The sequence below is a fragment of the Zootoca vivipara genome, chromosome 3 (genome assembly GCF_965207765.1).
Source record: "Zootoca vivipara chromosome 3, rZooViv2.hap1.1, whole genome shotgun sequence".
Taxonomy (NCBI): Eukaryota; Metazoa; Chordata; class Lepidosauria; order Squamata; family Lacertidae; genus Zootoca; species Zootoca vivipara.
Window position 1 is genome coordinate 53,418,450 of NC_142586.1, and position 18,797 is coordinate 53,437,246.

Sequence of the window (18,797 nt, forward strand, 5' to 3'; positions counted from 1 at the left end):
AGTAATGGTAATGGGGTAATGGATTCCAATGGATAATGGATTTCATGAATCCATAGCACTTAATTTTTAAAAAGGTCTTTGGTCAATATTTATTTTTACTTTGGGATAGCAGTGTCAGGGTCTAAATGGCATCTCCTTATTTATAGCACAGCCCTATGCAAGTTTACCCAGAAGCAATTCCCACTGAGCTGAGTGAGACTTAGTACCTGGGAAGTTAGGCGGCCTGATACAATAGGTATTAGAACACTGCAATATTTAAAAGAAATTCCAATAAATAACTAGTGACTGTAACAAGCTTTTAAGCAGTAGACAAAGCCTGCATGTGGCCATAACTTTATCTAGTTCGATATCTAGTTCTTTCTAACATCATTTATCTCCTAAAAATTATAACGAGTGAGCCACACACCAAGTGATGGGAATGTGTAGGAAAATATGATGGAGTTTGTGGGTGACTGTCAACCCCACAACCTCTCTTCCCAGCAGGTTTTGGCCCACTTTTATTTCCCTTGTTCCTCTCCCCCTCCACAATGGTTCTCCATTGTCTGCCTCATCAGATCAGTCTCCTTCTTTGGAGGTCTTTAAGCAGAGGCTTGACAGGCATATGTCAAGAATACTTTGATGGTTTTTCCTACTTGGCAGGGGGTTGGACTGGATGGCCCTTGTGGTCTCTTCCAACTCCATGATTCTTTGATTCTTGCCTTTTCCCACCTCCTATTCCAGCTGTGGCCTTTCCATTTGAAGTCAGCCACCAATGTATATTCAAATATAAGCATATAGATGAACTGTAGCTGGGTTAGAGGTAGATAGCCCAACAAAATTTGACTTTGCCTCCTGGCCCATTTTCTTGACCTTTACGTCCTGCAACTTGTCACCTCCCCCCTCCTTTTTACTGCCCTTGCCACCTGATAGGCCAAATTAAATATATTATAGCCATTTTGAAATTTGCAGAATAGGCCAATTTAACAATTGCTGTTTAGAATGCTTGGCCATGCAAAAATGGATATACTGGTTGATGATGTCAAACTGCCCTTTAACTCGGCTCCTAACAGTTTTAACAGTTCTCTCTCAGGCAAAATCTCACGTTATCCAGATATGTTATATCCACTCTACCAATGTTATCTTTCTGAAGGTACAGGTAGGTAGCCGTGTTGGTCTGAGTCGAAACAAAATTAAAAAATTCCTTCAGTAGCACCTTAAAGACCAACTCAGTTTTTATTTTGGTATGAGCTTTCGTGTGCATGCACACTTCTTCAGATACACTGAAACAGAAGTAAGGGTCTGGTTACTTCTGTATAAATAAAATAAAATAAAAACTTAGTTGGTCTTTAAGGTGCTACTGAAGGAATTTTTTAATTTTGTTTCTGAAGGTAGTTCTCTTTCCCATGGCAGTTCAGCAGTGATAAGCCTGGGAAAGAAGTCCTCTCATTTATGAACATCTGAAATTTTGTGGTAGAAGATGAAACTAAACTAGCTTTGAAATTTGCTTACCTTTCTTTTTCACTGGTGGTTGGATTCCTTCTAAAAAGAGAGAGAGAGAAAACACATAAAGTTAGGTTAGTTTGCAGTTTAGATATATTTCAATAAACTATTCTTCTGTGTTCCAGTCATAAGCTGTTCATGTAAAAATAAGTTATATTGGATCCACTTCTGTATGGATAGAGGATGAGGCTATGTATTAGTGGCTACCTTGTATATCTGAGATACTATGCTGAGAATCACAAGCAGGAGATGGCTATTGCTCTCACGTTCTCCACAGGCATTTGGTTGGCCACTGTGAGATCAGGATGCTAGACTGGATGAGCCTTTGGTTTCACCTAGAAGGGATCTTCTTATGTAGGGTCAGGGTGCTAATTGCCAGTGCTTTCTCTTTTACCATTAAGCATTGCTTTAGTATTAGTATCTCTGAGACAGTGAGATAGGAACCGATACCTGATCACAGAAAAATATACAAGAATGTATTAGAAGTTGGCTAGACAATAAAACAGGGATGGGAAACCTGTGTCCCTCCAACTGTTGTTGAACTCCAACTCCCACCAGCCCCTGCCAGCATGGGCAATGGTCAAGGATGGGAATAGTAGTCCAGCAACATCTGGGGGAAGGGCACATATTCACCACCCCACCTGCTATAAATGAAGGCCCTATCCACCTATCTCAGCTCTACATTCCCATCTAGGAGGGAAAAATGCAGAAATCAGAATGGCTCCCCTTGTGATCATAGCTCTCCTGTCTGAAGTTTTCACGATGGCAGGAGCTGAGCCACCATAGCTCTGCTACACTCTCACGTGTCACTTGAACTCTCATCATTGGCTGATTCTTCCTACCTCATTCTCACTTTCTCTTAGCTCAACAGATTCAATATATTACATTACTCCTCTTCTGTGCCTTAAATAGTTGTGTAGGAGGGAGATCTTCAGGAAGCTGATATTTTCCTGTCATAGTACTTCAGGAGAAGTGACACTTGTTATGTTATATGCTGTGTTATAGGGTTAGATTCAGACTCGCCTTCCATTCACAGAAGAAGGACTGAGATCCAGCAGAGGCTCCTGCTGTTCTTGAGGGTCTCCCAACCCCCCCCAGTAGTTTTGTTTGTTTGTTTGTTTGTTTGTTTGTTTGTTTGTTTTGAGGATCCAGTGGGCTGCAGGGTAAAGAGGGGAATTGGTGAATATTCCTCCCTCCTTTTCTTCCAGCAGAGCATGGGTAGAGTTCTGGATCAAGCCCACAGTTTATTTCTTTGCTGATATTCAGCTAAAAAAAGGGGGGGGTTGTGTATATTCAAAATTCAAACATACAGCAAACTATCCTTCATACTACTTATTTTCCTTCTGTATAACAACAAGAAGAGCAGAAGGCGTGTCCTCTGTTGATTCTGGCAACCCTGTTTCCTTTCCATCCCTGCTCAGTACAGTATATTGTACAGTATTGTGTTCTTCAATCTTGGATCCCCCTATCTCGGGTCTTTTACTGCAACTCACATAATCCTCAGCCAGCTTAGCCAGTGGTCAGGGGTGGTAGGAGCTCCAGTCCAACTACATCTAGGAACCCAATAATATTGCACTGTATCAAGGCCAGGTATAAGTTTTGAATGATAGCACAGGCACATTTTTGTGCTAATTTCTGTACCATTTAAATTGTCCCTCTTCAGCACTCAGTAGGGTGTCCTGTAATATCAGGGACCAAGGCTGTTAGTGCCAATAGGAGGCTGTTCAATCTGATCAAAAACTGATCAGGAACCTTTAAGGGCAGACTTTCCCAAATCAAAATGTGGGTTAGTTTTCATTTCATTCTAGTCTCCCCTCTGTTCTGTAAAGATAACAAGTCCTGACTATTTGAGCAATGAGTTCCCAAGTATTTCTGCCATGCTCTTTTGCCTGTCAGTCTGTGTATTTGACTTTGGGAAACAATCTCTCATTTTTTTTCCTGCTTCTTTGGGGCTTATTGCCTATAACAGCTGGAAAATAGGCAGAATCCAATATGCTTTTTCCTAATACAGTGAAGGGGGTGGAGGGAATCTGCTCTTGAATTTATAAATGCCAGGCTGCTAAAGATATGGGAACTCTGCCAGAAAAAACAAACAAACAGAGCAGTCTAATTCAGGTGTTGTTATTGCAGGTTAGCATTGCATAGGATGCTCTGAAAATGAACTCTAGTTGCAAACCCTTTGGAGCTTAGCAGCTTGTGTGCATGTATTGTCTCCATTAAGCAGTATCCCTTTGACACTCACATTCAACAGTCCAGCTTGATACTCGGTGTGCACAGCACAGGAACAAACTATCCTGCATGCCATGCAAATGATTTTAATCTACAGAGAGGATGCTCAATTAATGGAAAGATGTATGTAATTAGCAATAAGCATTGGCAGCATACAGCTGCATTGTTCCTGCCTAATACCAATCTAATCTAACACAACATGTGACCTTTTATAAAGATGAGCAAAACCAACCTTTTATTTTCAAGGAAGGCGCCACTTCACCTAAACCAAGAGAGAAAAGAATAACCAGATGAATAGCAGCATAATCAGATATTAGCAATATATATATAACTCCATCTGGGTTATCTTCATATTTAAATGCACTCATTGTACAATGAAAATAGAAAGATTGAGAGATTTTTATTCTGATGCTTCTATTTTCATATGTAGATCAGGGAATTTGTAGCTTTTTTGGCTCACACATAATGAGAGGCTTAATGGGAGTTTGAACATTATACCCATGTGGGTCAAGATACATGTGGGTCACATACACTGGAGCTGCCTCCCACAATTTCCTATTCCAATTGCACTCTTTGTGCTCCCCCAAAGGTACCACTCCCCCAACTCAGGTGGGGTGAAGTTGGATGAAGGGACTGCAAAATTCCCTACATTTTTTGGATCCCAAAGAGAACATTAATGCCTTGATAACTTGAAATGTGAAACTGCAAGAACTAGTCATCGTGTATTGAGTCATCACATATTTCCTCCTAAATTTAGAATTACCATAATCCAAACAGACCATATCCTTTTTAGAAGTTAGAACAAAACAAAAACTAAAATAAAAATGTATTCCATGCTAACTCTTAAACAGTATAGGATCTCTTTCAGGTTCAGGGCTTGATAAAGTTAATCTCCCAATCTAGATTTTTTAGGAGAAGTGGTGCATAATGTCAAGTTCTGAAAATCCTAAAAGTAGCCCTGAAGTTATTGTTCTTATCTGTCTTGGTTTTGATAAATTATGATGGGCTTTCTGTAATGTTCACGTTTCCCTTTGCAAGTATGTTTGCATTATTGAATTACCTTTGTGTTTATTTCATGATTTATACAAGGTATGCTTTACCCCAGAAGCAATTTCTGAGATTAGACCAGAGCCCCAAAAGCCTATTGTGGATGCATTCAAAACTAAAAAATTAAAAATTCTATTTCAAGTTTGTCAAGGATTATACTGAGGAACTGCAGAAGTAAACCACAGAATAGGGTCTAGTGTCAGAAAGACCTGCTGGTTTGTTGTTGTTGTTGTTGTTGCTGCTGCTGCTGCTGCTATTTAGTCATTGAGTCATGTCCGACTTCGTGAACCCATGGACCAGAGCACGCCAGGTTAGTATTCACATGTAATTCTTATCTAAGAGCTTTGTGGTGGGAAAAACTGGGTACTACTACTACTTCCAACTGACAAATCTTTGGAGTAACCCATTTTTTAAAATTCCAGCTGGATTTTAACTGTATTTCTTTTGAAGAGTGTTTTCTGAAGCTACAAAGCAATGATGACTAGAATCACAGAATTGTAGAGTTGGAAGGTACCATGAGGGTCATTTAGTCCAACCCCCTGCAATGCAGGAATCCTTTGCTCAATGTGGGGCTCAAACCCATGACCCTGAGATTAAGAATCTTATGTTCTACTGACTGAATAACAGGCATTACATACGTCACCTGTGACCCAAGTACCTATCCACTACAAAACTGATTATCTTTTGATGTTCCATTAACAGAGTGTCACAGTTGACTGAAGTCAGGGGTAATGTATTTTAATTACTGTGAGGGACAGGGGATACCGGGAGGTCCCTCCCATCTTAAGTACCAGCTCATCGCCAAGCGCTGGGGAAAGCAGGGAGAGTTCCGCCTCAAGCGGAGACTCAGGAAGTGGTGACCGAGGCTCCGGCAAGGTAGCGGAGCCCATGCACAAGGTGGGACAGGAAGGGGGGAGCAAGGGGGGAAGGCCGATCCCGCCAACCCCGGAATTACGCAAGAAACGTCGTGGGAGGAGATTAGGTCTTCCCAAACTTCTTTGCTGGAAGAAAACGCGCCAACCTCCATTCGGAGGTACTGACACCTGACTGACAACATGTATATAGATCGCTCCGAGCACTGTAAATAATCAGCACTTAATAAAAGCCTAAAAGGACAATGCTGTGAGGAGTCGTTACTCTAGAGTAGCCGCATTTGCATCTCTGACAATTACAATCCTAAAACAACAGAAATACTAGCCTACAGAGGCTTTTGATTATTTTGCCCAAGTTGCTGGCTATGCTTACCTGCATTGCAGGAGTTTTTTAAGTGAAATAAAAAAGGTTTTAAAAAGTGCTAGTTATGTGCTAAGGAGTTCCATTAGGGTGCAGGAGCCAACAGATATCAGCTTTTTACTTTTTCTGTTTAAGTAGCCCCTGTCACATTGCAACAAAATAATCAAAAGCCTCTTTGGGCTTGCAGTTAGTTGTGCAGTTTCCCTGGATTCCAGCCAGTGTATATATTGCCTAGACCACAGGTAGTGCATTAGAACTCAACCACTATTGTCAGTTTCAGCCACAATGCCAACTACTGCTCAATATCAAATACGGGGTTGGTCTTAGAATTCTAATGCATCCAGTGCCGATTCATTGCTCAAAGGGTATACAAATTTAAGTAGAGAGACTTGGGAATAATTGCTACTGTTCCTTGAAGTTAATTCTTTGGCTGTATGCTTGCATTGTACTTTTCCAGTTTTTGTATAATCTAGCACAACTAGAGTAAAAATAAGGGAAACATTGTAATCCTGGCCTCCTTTCCATAATTGGAGTATTAAATACTATACAAGAGCTATTCAAAAGAGAGGCCAGCTGTGAGGCTATAGTGGTCATTTGATGAATTCTTGCCTCTTAGCTATCTATTTTGCTTGACCCTACTGGACGGCAGGATAAGAATGCAGCTGTACAAAACCAATCACTTGAAAACATCAGAACATGCCTCTGGTTAAAGAATACCTCTTTCGCTCTCATCTTCATCTTCAAATATGAGGTCGGTCAATAATGAAAGAAAGCCATACACCCAGTCTGTTGTATCTTCCACTGCACCATGTACGAGTCTCAGTGGATCAGTGGTGAGCTTGTTTACAGATTGTCCTGAATGCAAAATATAAAGAAGATTAAGATAAAGAACATTAATTTAACTGACTGATTGATAGCCTTTCAATTAAAAAAGATGAATTCTCTAAAAAGTTGACTTTGATGAAGCAATCCTAAATGTGTGGGTGCCTTTTCTTTTGTAGACAACAGTTGTGATCCACAAAAATGTGAGCATATTTAAGGGCACCAATAATTTGCCCCTGGCCAGATATGCTAAATACACAGGCAGATTGTTGCCTACCTGATACCACAGACCCTGTTTAGGATCAGGAAGGGTATATTTAAAAAGTGGAGTGCCCTAACAAATAATCTAGTTACCATAGTCTATATGACGACTTTACTGCCTTAGCTCAGTCCCTATAACCTCAGGGTAGCTAAGATCAGAAGTCACGTTAGTCTAAACCCAATTGGCTTGTTGCTGAATTAGCGATTCTGCCATCGCAGCTCAACCTTTAACAGATATTCTTCTTCAGTCCTCCAGGAAACAAACTTTCTTGCTTCCCATTCCACAGATGGATACAACCCGAACCAATTTGCTGTTTATTAAAATGGCACATAGATTCTATTTGCACTTCTTCAGAGAACCAAAGCTTTGGCCTAGAGGCAGCCTGTCTATGTATCTGGCATAGACTGGAGCAAACCATTGTTATGCTTCCAGTGTTTGTACAATACTGTAGAAAACACATGGAATGAAAAATAAAATATAATGAAAAATAAAATCTGATTAAGAGAATTGTAAGTCAGCTGTGATACAACTGTGCAAAGGGAGTTGCCTGCAGAAGGCAGAACTGTGGTAAACAAAAGGGGAATAGTGCTAGGAATGGTGTGTGATATACATACATACATACATACACAATCCTGGGTGTCCAGGTTGGTAGGTCAGCAATAAAACAATAAATCACCCAAGGCTAGTGAAGTTAACTATTCAAGGGAACAAATCACAGCTCAGGCCTTGCCCTAATGAAGCATTTGCGAGGACTGAAGGTTCCCCACCTTCCCTCCGCTCTCTAAGGCTCCTCCCCTGGTTCCTTCCCCAGCAGCCTTAGGCTTTGCCTTCTTGCCTCTTGTTCCTCTGCCCTCTTCATTTCTCTGTGTGTGCTGGGATACCAGAAGGGAGGAGAGCTGGGTGCAGCAGGATGAAAAGTCTTCTTCCACAGCCTGCCTACACTCAGCTTCTGAGTCTGCACTGCTCCCTGCCACCACCTCTTCCTGCTCATTAAACACTGTAGCCTCCTCTGCTCCTGACACCTCCTCCTCCCAGTCTGCTCGCTCTTCTCCCTCTGACCACTCACAGTCGTCCCACCACAAATCCCCTGGCTCTGAGCCTTCTTCCCTTGGGGGTTCCCTAAAGGGCTCCCCAGCTTGTGCCTCTCACAACTACTCTGCATTTAGACAGTTCATGACAATGGGTCACCTGTCTTCTGCTAACACAACCAGTGCAATCAAGGTGTATATGCAGACTCTTATTCATCCCTCTTAATAATGTGCTTGTAATAGACTATATTGTAATGTGCTTGTAATAGACAAGGAGCCTTGGGCTGCCCTGAAAATCAATCAAGCCCACTGAGTGCTCAAAAACCTTTGACGTTTGAAAGGAGCATTCAATTCATATCGCCCTATTGATGCATTTACTCACCCAAAGTGGTGGTGGTGGTGGGGTTTCACTGAAGTGATGGGGTGATGGATTGGGGTAGCAGGTGGGAAATGATTTTGAAGGTGAAGTCTGTAGGGCCTCTCCTCTTTCAAGCAAATTACAAAGGCAAAGTCATTTACAGATAGGGATCACAGGGATTGCAGTTCAGCTCCATGATGCCCCAACAGCCGAAGACACAGCCAAAATCACTTATCAGAAGGAGGAGAGGGGTGTATCTACATCACTTGCTACCTCATCCCATTTCAACATGGTTATTCTTCCCATCTCCTTGCCCTTGGGAGAGGGGAACAAGGTAGCAGATGATGCAGGGCTTGGAGCAAAAGCAGAACTGAAGTTGGGAGGCAGCTCAGTGTTTGTTGTGTGCCTGCCTTGATTCAAAAATTCAAGCAGGAGTGTTGAATTTTCATACCCACCTCTAGTTTTTAGCCTTACCAATGCTTATTGTTAATTTATTATTATTACAGTATCATCATCATCATCATCATCATCATGCTGCTCAAGGAAGGTAACCAAGTGCAATAGAAAAGAGGGCGTCGGCAACTGCAGCTCTTCTTACATTTGTAGCACTATGGACGTACTCTGGGGAGACACCTGCCAAAATGCCCCCATATGCTGCAATAAGTTGCACATGGGATTGCCTTCAAAAACAGCTCAGAATTTCTAGCTGGATAAAAATTGGGCTACTGGAGCTGGCTGATGAAAAACATTCAACTAGTACTTTTCCACCTACACTTCCTAACAGTCCATTTCCAGACTCATTTCAAAGTGCTCGTGTTGCTCTTTAAACCCCTAAACAGCTTTGTCCAAAGTACCTCAAATACTGTCACCTTCCTGGACTCTTAGGTCATCTGCAGAGGTCCTTCTCAGGCTCTCCCCACCATTTAAGGTCCCGTTTGGTGGGGGTGGCCCCTTGTTTCTAGAATGCCTTCCCTAGATAGGCTCCCCTTGCACCTACTTTATGATCCTCCACAGCACAGGTCTTGGTGCTGCCATTTTTACGCCTTTTTTGTTTTGTGTTGTTTTATTCTTGCTTTAATAGTTATGTTTTAATTGTTCACCACCCAAAGAATGTTAGATATTGGGCAGTATGGAAATATTAATAGTCTTAATACCAGTAGAGATAAGTAATAAATTAAAGATACAAGAGTCTGGTTTTATTTCCAGAAGAGGAGCAATATTAAGCACTGTGATTATGCACATTCTGTTAACATTTTCTTTTCTTTTTTACAATTGTGTTATCTAAGTATTCAGAAAATCACATACAAATCTGTTTTACTGTTAATTGTGCACCTAATGTTACACAACAAATACTAGTACCACCACCTCACCACCTTAAGCTCCTTATGGCTGCCAAGGCAGTCACAAATTATAACAAACAAATTAAAATATATACCACATAATTTGTGAGTTATTTGAAGAAGACTATAAAAGTTTCACAGAAAGAGGTAGAAAATGAAGGTTAAAAAATGCTGAAAGAAGTAGATAGGTAGAGGATAGAAAGAAAGAAAGAATGACACATACAGTAAGTACTCTAATAAAATACTGTATGGCATAATGAATTTAATAATGTTTGGAGAACAGTGTTTGATGTGGGTGCACAGTGATTGGCTTCTTGCTGCCCAACAAATGGCTGATGGAACGGGAGGAGAGCCAGTCCCCACCCCTTCTAAGATAGGTATCTGATGTTGCAAACCTGACACACTAATTCCAAATCCAATGTCAGGCTTCATTTGCAAATGATCTCAATAACTATGATTCAACTCTAGAAACCATGCATAGCACACCTTTGTGTATATGGTACTTCATCCAACAAGAAAAAAACACACACACACAAAAGCCTGTCCAGTTCTACACACACATCACCTTTGATAGAATGCAGAGGTTGTCAACACACTATGTCAGGTGTGGGAAACCTTTGTGCCCCCCCCCCCCGGCTGTTGCTGAAGTACAACTCCTGTCAGTCCCAGTAAGCATGACCAAACCAATGGCCCTATGTTGTTTTCAAGGGCATTAAAACAACTTTTCTTTTTTTAAAAAAAAGAAGAAGAAGATGGCATTTACTTGCAAATAAACCCAATCTATTAATTATATTTTTTCCACCCAGTTCCCCAAGGAACTGAGAGCATCTTACGTGTAATTCCCAGGTGTCCCTTTGGTTCAGCATTTGAACTATATTTTTTCAACCATTCTCAGAGCTCAGTTACAGTGTACTTAAGCTGAAGTATTTAATGTGATTTAATGCCAATTCACAAATGTACACATAACATTTGTTTTCTCTCCACGACTTCCCACTGAGTGTGCAAATTGACTCCATTTACAAGCATTGTGTTTGAAGTGCTATGAAAGTTTGCTCTGTGCTGCTTGACTTGCTCTGGTTCATTCATGCATGCGAGCCCCTACTTAATTTTACAGTTATCAAATATAAATAAAGGGATGTGTGAACCAGTCCTAATAGCTCCATTCTCTTCAATGTGAAGAGAACTACATTGGCTTAATATTTAAGTCTTAAATCTCCCTCCCGTTCTTTCTTAACTGCTTTGTGGATCGGCACTTGTGTCGGTTTTGCTCGTTTTACCTCAGAGCATTTCGTTCCCAACAATGTATACTGCAGGTTTATTATGGAGTGTCTATATCTTTCCTGTAATGTGGAAAAACAAAACAAAAACCCTTTGCAGCAGTTGTGCAACTCAATACGATCAAAGAGCATGACAGATATGTTTGAAACGTGGAAAAAAAATAAAATGGGTTCCTTGCCTCTAGGGATCTCAGCTTTCCCCAATTCTTTGTCAATATCAAGTTGATGTATTCCTATGAGAACAAAATACACATGAAGTAAGAGTAAGAAGAGGAAAAGTTAAACCTGCCTTCCCAAGCCCCTCCCTGGTTGGCTTCCCACTACCCAGTCCTTCTACTGCCTTCCCCAACCCCCAGGCTTACTGAGCAGTGGGGATGACGGGCGCACTTGTTATTATCCTTATGAGCATCCAGGAACACTTTAAAGCAAAGTGTCTGCCTGGAGCCGTCTACCATCTTTATATCCCAAGGATGCTTATGGGGCCCAAAGGCATTCTGGGAAATGAATATGATAGGGGAGAGGGACCAGTGCTTCACTTTGAAATGATCCCAGCTGCCCAGAGGGAGGGGGAAAAAAACCCTAAAAATCAGAAGGAGTTTTGCTGGGCATCAAGGATGGTATCTGTAGGCGCTGCGGCAGCAACATCTGCTGCACTGGGAATCCCAGGGTAAAGCTACATACATGTTATATATGCCATTTTCTTTACCTCCTAAATTTTCCTGGTGAATGCTACACTTCCAATCTACAAAATATCCCAGGTCAATTTTGAAGAGGAGTTTGATACACCAAAGAAATGGGGAATTGAGAAACAGGGTCTGTTACACATAGGAAAGCAGGGTCATATTTCACTTCAGTTGCAAGGTAATTGGAGCTGTTACATGTTATAAGTGAAGACCAATGGAAACATCTTCCACAGTATTTGCATATTTCACCAGAAGACCAACCTCTGGATTCGTGCCAGGGCAATGCTTTCGAATTTTCCCATGGAATGAAATATTACATAATATAAGGCTATACAAAGTCCTTAACAGCTCGGGACCAATTGACTTACAAGGTCGCGTTGCGCACTATGTGTCTACTTGACAGCTTCAGTCTGTGGAACTGGCACTACTACAGGTGCCCCATGATATTTTGTGCACAGTTGTAAGAAATTATTATTTTAGTGTGGCAGCAGCTACACTTTGGATCTCTGTGCCTACTGACATCAGACTTTTGCTGTGCTCTTTCTAGTACATGCTTAAAATATTCTTGTTGAGGCAAGCCTATCCAGACACATAGATGTTGATGTATTTTAATCTCTTTTACTGTTAATTTTAATAGCTTTTAAATTTTAAAAATTGATCTAAATTATTAATGTCAATTTAAACTGTTTTAATTGATCATTTTACATTCTTGTAAAACGTTTAGAGGTTTTGTTACAATTAAGCTGCATATAAACTTTGTTATATACAATAAAATAAAATATTATAAAATAAGGTAAGATGATCAGGTTATATAGCTGGATCTGCAAATACAGGTCTATGCAGGGCTTTGAGAATAAAAGTTTATTTGCCCGATTCTCAAGGCTGGCTAGTTCTGCATTCCACATATTAGCTACATGAGATCCATCCACCTTTGAAAGTAGGCAAAGAACCAAGGAAGAGAATCATTCTGCAATTCCACCTGAAGTTCCAGCACCTTGAACATTCTTAATTGTCAAAACAGCTGGATGGTCCAGCATATAAGCAAGTTCTATCTGTCCCTTTGCCACCTCCAATTCTCTATACTAGATTAGGGCTGAAACAAACACAAATAGTCAAATTCACTTTCAAAATGCATTTGAAAGTCACACCACAAAGTTCACAATGCCTGCAGAATCAACAAAGAGTCGCTTTAAAAACAAACAACCCCCTGTAATGCAGGAATATGCAGTTGTCCCATAATGGGATTGAACCTACAGCTTTGGCTTCATCAGCACCACGCTCTAACCAACTGAGCTATCCATGTCTGGTCTTAGTCAGAATTAGATCTGCCATTTTTGCAGACATGAAAACAGTAGGTTTAGCCTTTTCTTTCTTTCTTTCTGAATTTAAATCAGACATCTTTTAAAAAAAAATTCTAAAGAAGTACCGGTAGATACCCCCCCCCCCAAAGTCTCAATTAATTGCCAGTAAGTCAAATCAAATGCAAGTTTAACATAGTATTTGAGCCATATCAGGCAAAATTCAAAATTATGCCTTTAGAGAGCTTGTGGTGCCCATTTGCTGCAAGAAAGGTGGGAATTTGCTTCGATTTTCTTTGATAAACACATTCAATATGGGCAAAGGTTTTCTTTATCTTCTAGGAATTGCTGTGAGGATTAAGCAATGTTGAATCTCATGAACCCCAGATGGATTTGAAAACTAGTTCTCATGCTTATTATATCCAAATTGGATTAATCTATTTCTTTGTCTGTGGCGTTCCATAACTGTTGCTGCAAGGACTGAGGTTTGGTCCAAAACGTGACAGCAAAAATGATTGTATATTCCCAAAGGAAAGAGCCACACAAAATACACTTCTCCAACTCTGAATTATTTGTCTCACTTTTTCTTCCTAAGTAGCACAATCTTAAGCAGGTTTACCTGGAATTAAACGCCACTGCATTTAGTAGGCCTAGTCCTCAGGTAGCCCAAATGATAACCTCCAGATGCTGTGGACTACAACTCCCATTATCCCTGACCATTGGCAATGTTGGCCAAGATTGATGGGAGTTGTAGTCCAAAACATCTTGAGGGCAATGCATTGGCTTTTCCTCCCCTAGTTGGTGTGCTTAGGATTGCTGCTCAAATTATTTTAAAATAAAAACTTACATGTTTTTAGTTAATGAACTGATAAGAGGTAGAGCCACACACTGGGCCTTCATAGTTTTGAAGTACAACACAAATGTTGCTCGAAATCCATAAGAAGATCTTAACATGAGCATTTCATATTGCTATTTTGCATTTTGTCAAAGCAATTTTGTTTTAGATTCGACCACATCACCACCCGATGCAAGTCTAGTCAGTTTTGTTCCAGTCAAGAATGCACCTCAAACAAACAGTTTGCCTGAATCCTCCATTTATATCATATTAATACAAAGCTTTTTAAAAAGCCAGCTTCTGCCACCTCCCAATATACTTTTCTCTGTCTCTCTTTCTAGTCCTGGAAACAAAAGACAAAAGCCCCTAAAATCTTATTTATAATGAGAAATTAGAGAAATGTGCAGGCTTGATTTAGCCCACCACAGCATACAGCTCACAGATGTTCCCAAACTTTTGGATGAAGGGATCTGTACAATCCTGGCCTGACAGTGGCTGGAGAAGCTGCCAACCTGACTGAGCTAGAGCTAGAATAAAGTCCCTTTTCTGGCTATGGGGAAGTAAGAGTCTGATGCAAGCTCCATTTCCAGCCATACCTGAAGTCACATGGCCATGGCAGGATGTTGGGGGGGGGAGTGTCTTACATAATGGATTTCATTCAGTTGGGTGAAGCTTACAAAACAATCCTCATCGGAGGCTAGAGACAACCTGAATGACAGAGCCATCAGGAGCAGGAGGACTCCCCTGCTTGAGTGCCTGAAGGCTAATAATAATAATAGTAAAGGTAAAGGGGCCCCTGACCATCAGGTCCAGTCGTGTCCAACTCTGGGGTTGCGGCGCTCATCTCGTTCTATAGGCCGAGGGAGCCAGCGTTCGTCCGCAGACAGCTTCCAGGTCATGTGGCCAGCATGACAAAGCTGCTTCTGGAGAATCAGAGCAGCACGCGGAAATGTCGTTTACCTTCCCGCTGGAGCGGTCCCTATTTATCTACTTGCACTTTGATGTGCAATAATAATAATAATTTATACCCTGCCCATCTGGCTGGGTTTCCCCAGCCACTCTGGACAGCTTCCAACAGAAAATTAAAATAAAATAATCGATTAAACATTAAAAGCCTCCCTAAACAGGGCTGCCTTCAGATGTCTCCTAAAAGTCTGGTAGTTGTTTTTTCTCTTTGACATCTGGTGGGAGGGCGTTCCACAGGGCGGGCGCCATTACCGAGAAGGCCCTCTGCCTGGTTCCCTGCAACTTGGCTTCTCGCAACGAGGGAACCGCCAAAAGGCCCTTGGTGCTAGACCTCAGTGTCTGGGCAGAACAATGGGGGTGTTGCTGTCCAGGAAGACTCCCCTGCTTGAGTGCCTGAGGGCCCTGTTCCTGCCACTCATCATCTGGCCCAGGGCGGGGCCTGACAGGCCTCATAAGGACGGTTGCTGCTGCTGCTGCTGCTGCCCAGGAGGACGCCCCTGCTTGAGTGCCTCCTTACTGCCACTCACCATCTGGCCTAGGACGGGGCCTGACAGGCCTCATAAGGACAGTTGCTGCTGCTGCCGCCCAGGAGGACTCCCCTGCTTGAGTGCCTGAAGGCCCTGTTCCTGCCACTTACCATTTGGCCTAGGGCAGGGCCTGACAGGCCTCAAAAGGACTGCTGCTGCTGCTGCTGCCCAGGAGAACTCAGAACAGAGCAGAGTTCTTTTTAAAATGTTTTTTTTTAATTTCTTTTTTACCTTTTTAAATTCTTTGTGGTGTGGGGGGTGGGATGGATGTTTAGTTGGGTTTGGGAATTTGTCATACAGTGGTTCCGCTCCTTCCTCCTGGGCCGTGTTCAGAAAGTGGTGGGGGGGATGAGTGTTCAGACCCCTGGGCTCTCACTTGTGGGGCGCCTCAGGGTTCTGTCCTTTCCCCCATGCTTTTTAATATCTATGAAGCTGCTGGGAGTGATCATCAGGGGGGTTGGGCTGGGTGTTCATCAGTATGCGGATGATACCCAGCTCTACCTCTCTTTCAAATCAGAACCAGTGAAGGCGGTGAAGGTCCTGCGTGAGTATCTGGAGGTGGTTGGAGGATGGGTGGGGGCTAATAGATTGAGGTTGAATCCTGACAAGACAGAAGTACTTTTTTGTGGGGACAGGAGGCGAGCAGGTATGGAGAACACCCTGGCCTTGAATGGGGTAACTGTGTCCCTGAAGGACCAGCTGCGCAGCCTGGGAGTCATTTTGGACTCACAGCTGTCCATGGAGGCACAGGTTAATTCTGTGTCCCGGGCAGCTGTCTATCAGGCTGAGACCCTACCTGCCTGCAGACTGTCTCGCCAGAGTGGTGCATGCTCTACTTATCTCCCGCTTGGATTACTGCAATGCGCTCTACGTGGGGCTACCTTTGAAGGTGACCCAGAAACTGCAACTAATCCAGAATGCAGCAGCTAGACTGGTGACTGGGAGCAGCCGCCAAGACCACATAACACCGGTCTTGAAAGACCTACACTGGCTCCCAGTACATTTACAAGCACAATTCAAAGTGTTGGTGCTGACCTTTAAAGCCCTAAACCAGGGGTCAGCAATTTTTTTTCAGCACGGGGGCGGTCCACTGTCCCTCAGACCTTGTGGGGGGGCGGACTATTTTTTTTGGGGGGGGGGAATGAACGAATTCCTATGCCCCACAAATAACCCAGAGATGCATTTTAAATAAAAGGACACATTCTACTCATGTAAAAACATACTGATTCCTGGACCGTCCACGGGCCAGATTTAGAAGGCGATTGGGCCACATCCGGCCCCCGGGCCTTAGTTTGGGGACCCTGCCCTAAACGGCCTCGGTCCAGTATACCTGAAGGAGCATCTCCACCCCCATCGTTCTGCCCGGACACTGAGGTTCAGTGCCGAGGGCCTTCTGGCGGTTCCCTCGCTGCGAGAAGCCAAGTTACAGGAAACCAGGCAGAGGGCTTTCTCAGTAGCCATGTGGGTGGAGTATAAATAATAAAATTATTATTATTATTAATATCACTGCATCGGAACCACTGCTAAGTTGGGAAGGCAAATTGGGGGCCCTGTGTGAGATTTGTGGTGGTTTTGATCCCATGAATGCAAAGCCTCTGGTACTCCAATCTATCTGGCCGAGGGGAGATCTTTCTCCACCAATGTGAGAATTGCTGGCAGCAGCTTCCTGTCTACTATGGCAGACTTGGCAGAACCTCCCCCCCCCCCAATCTTGTTCTTCGACCATGACTTTTGACTTGGGTGTTATTTGTTTAGCTGTTTGAAGAAAGGTCATCCCTTGATCAGTATGCAAATTTCAAAACAAAATCTAGAAATTCACAATAGTTCAGCACAGCCCTAATGAGTGCTCATATGGAAGCATGTAAGTGACTAACAGATTGGTCTGTGCAAATTATTTCGCTTAATTTTCTAATTTTAATGAGAGCACAGTGGATTAAACCTTGGTCTTCAGTTCATTTCTGTGATTGTTAAATAATTAGAAGAGTCATATTTTAACTGGCTTTGGATGGATTGCAAAGATTTGTTTAATAATTGATTTTTTTTCAATTATATGTGAAGATATCAGTATATTAAGTGCAATTAAAATAACTGTACAAATGAGGGCACTTTATGCAGACAGATTTATTTATTAGATACAATCTAATTCCCTAATAATGGCAAGCTATTGTATGTGTGAATCCTTTTAGACTAATTTCTGTCAGACATGAAAGATATTAAAAGCATTTCAATAGAGTGAGTTCTCAGAAGCATTTTAGTAGAGCGTGCCTGCCTGCCTGAAATGAATATACTGTGTTTCACCTAATTAATATTTTGAAAGTCTTACATCATTAATGGTATTTAAAAGAAGACCAGTGTATCTTATATGAACCTATTAAATTGAGTAGACCATTAGATCTATCCCATATCTTGCTTATTGAATTCCATTTAAGTACATGAAGAACACAAACCTCCTACATTTGAAATACCCCTCAGAAAATCAGAGGATTTGATCAGATTAACATTTAAGGGGAAAATCCACTGACATTATCTCACAAAGAAAAATAATTCAACACCTATATGTGTGCGTGTGTGATACACACATGCACAAATTCTTTGAAACAACCTATGAGAAACATATATAGCATAATGTTTTCAGATCTAGACTGTTTATAACTTATTTCTTATCTCTCTGTCCTGCCTGACACTAGTACACTGGACACTGGAAATGCAGAAGCTACCACATACACCTGACACTGGAAATGCAGAAGCTACCATCTACAGTATCGTACAATAAACTGATGGAAATATTCTAGGGGAAAGCTTGTACTTCCCACTTTCCCCAGGGCACCATGTTAACCACTAATCATCTACATTTGCAGACCTAAAATAATATTCGTGATGTCAATATAATGGCAACCTCTGGATATAAATACCAGCTGACTGTACTGAATCTTTTAAAATTAGACAATATACTATTTTCAATGGTTCACTCTCACACTTAGCTTGGAGATAGCAGTCATTTAGTGGTTCACAGAAGGACCTTACGAACTGTATCTACATTGAAAGTGATTGCCTTACATTTTGTAAGATATACGGGTCTCACCTGCCAGGGTTTTGTAATCTACCAAGTCGAACATGACAATGGCCACAGCTGACCAGGTAACGATGAGTGCAGCGACAAGTAGCCATGCTGCTGGTGAGCTGAACGTGGTGGCAAACTCTTCTGAAACTTTCTTGGATACTTTCACATGTGGCATGGGGACTGTTCCATTCTTGCCGTCTATCACTGTAGTGGTGGACACAGGTCCTAAGAAACAGGTAAAAGATATGTTATAAATGCACAAGTCTTGACAGTTGCACCTCCCAGCATTAAGAAAACATTTACAATATACATTTGTAGAATTTAAGGCGCAATACAAAAATGAGATTCTGCC

At 41.9% G+C, this 18,797-nt stretch overlaps 1 protein-coding gene across 50 annotated transcripts in view; it reads right to left on the reverse strand.

Annotated features, from left to right (window-relative positions):
- The window catches only part of TRDN (triadin), a 165,881-nt gene that overhangs the window by 129,628 nt on the left and 17,456 nt on the right, over positions 1-18,797 (reverse strand). For 29 of the 50 annotated variants that reach the window (XR_015948959.1, XR_004692212.3, XM_088666088.1 and 26 more), the window contains exons 2-6: positions 18,467-18,670; positions 11,255-11,308; positions 6,706-6,843; positions 3,941-3,970; positions 1,489-1,518 (exon numbers count right to left, since the gene is read on the reverse strand). Coding sequence is in view for 47 of the 50 variants with exons in the window: in XM_088666088.1 (XP_088522214.1) it covers positions 1,489-1,518; positions 3,941-3,970; positions 6,706-6,843; positions 11,255-11,308; positions 18,467-18,670 (456 nt within the window). In the remaining 3 variants the exon portion in view is untranslated. The remainder of the gene's footprint in view (positions 1-1,488; positions 1,519-3,940; positions 3,971-6,705; positions 6,844-11,254; positions 11,309-18,466; positions 18,671-18,797) is intronic. The other 21 variants (XR_015948960.1, XM_088666094.1, XM_088666095.1 and 18 more) reach the window with 5 other exon arrangements.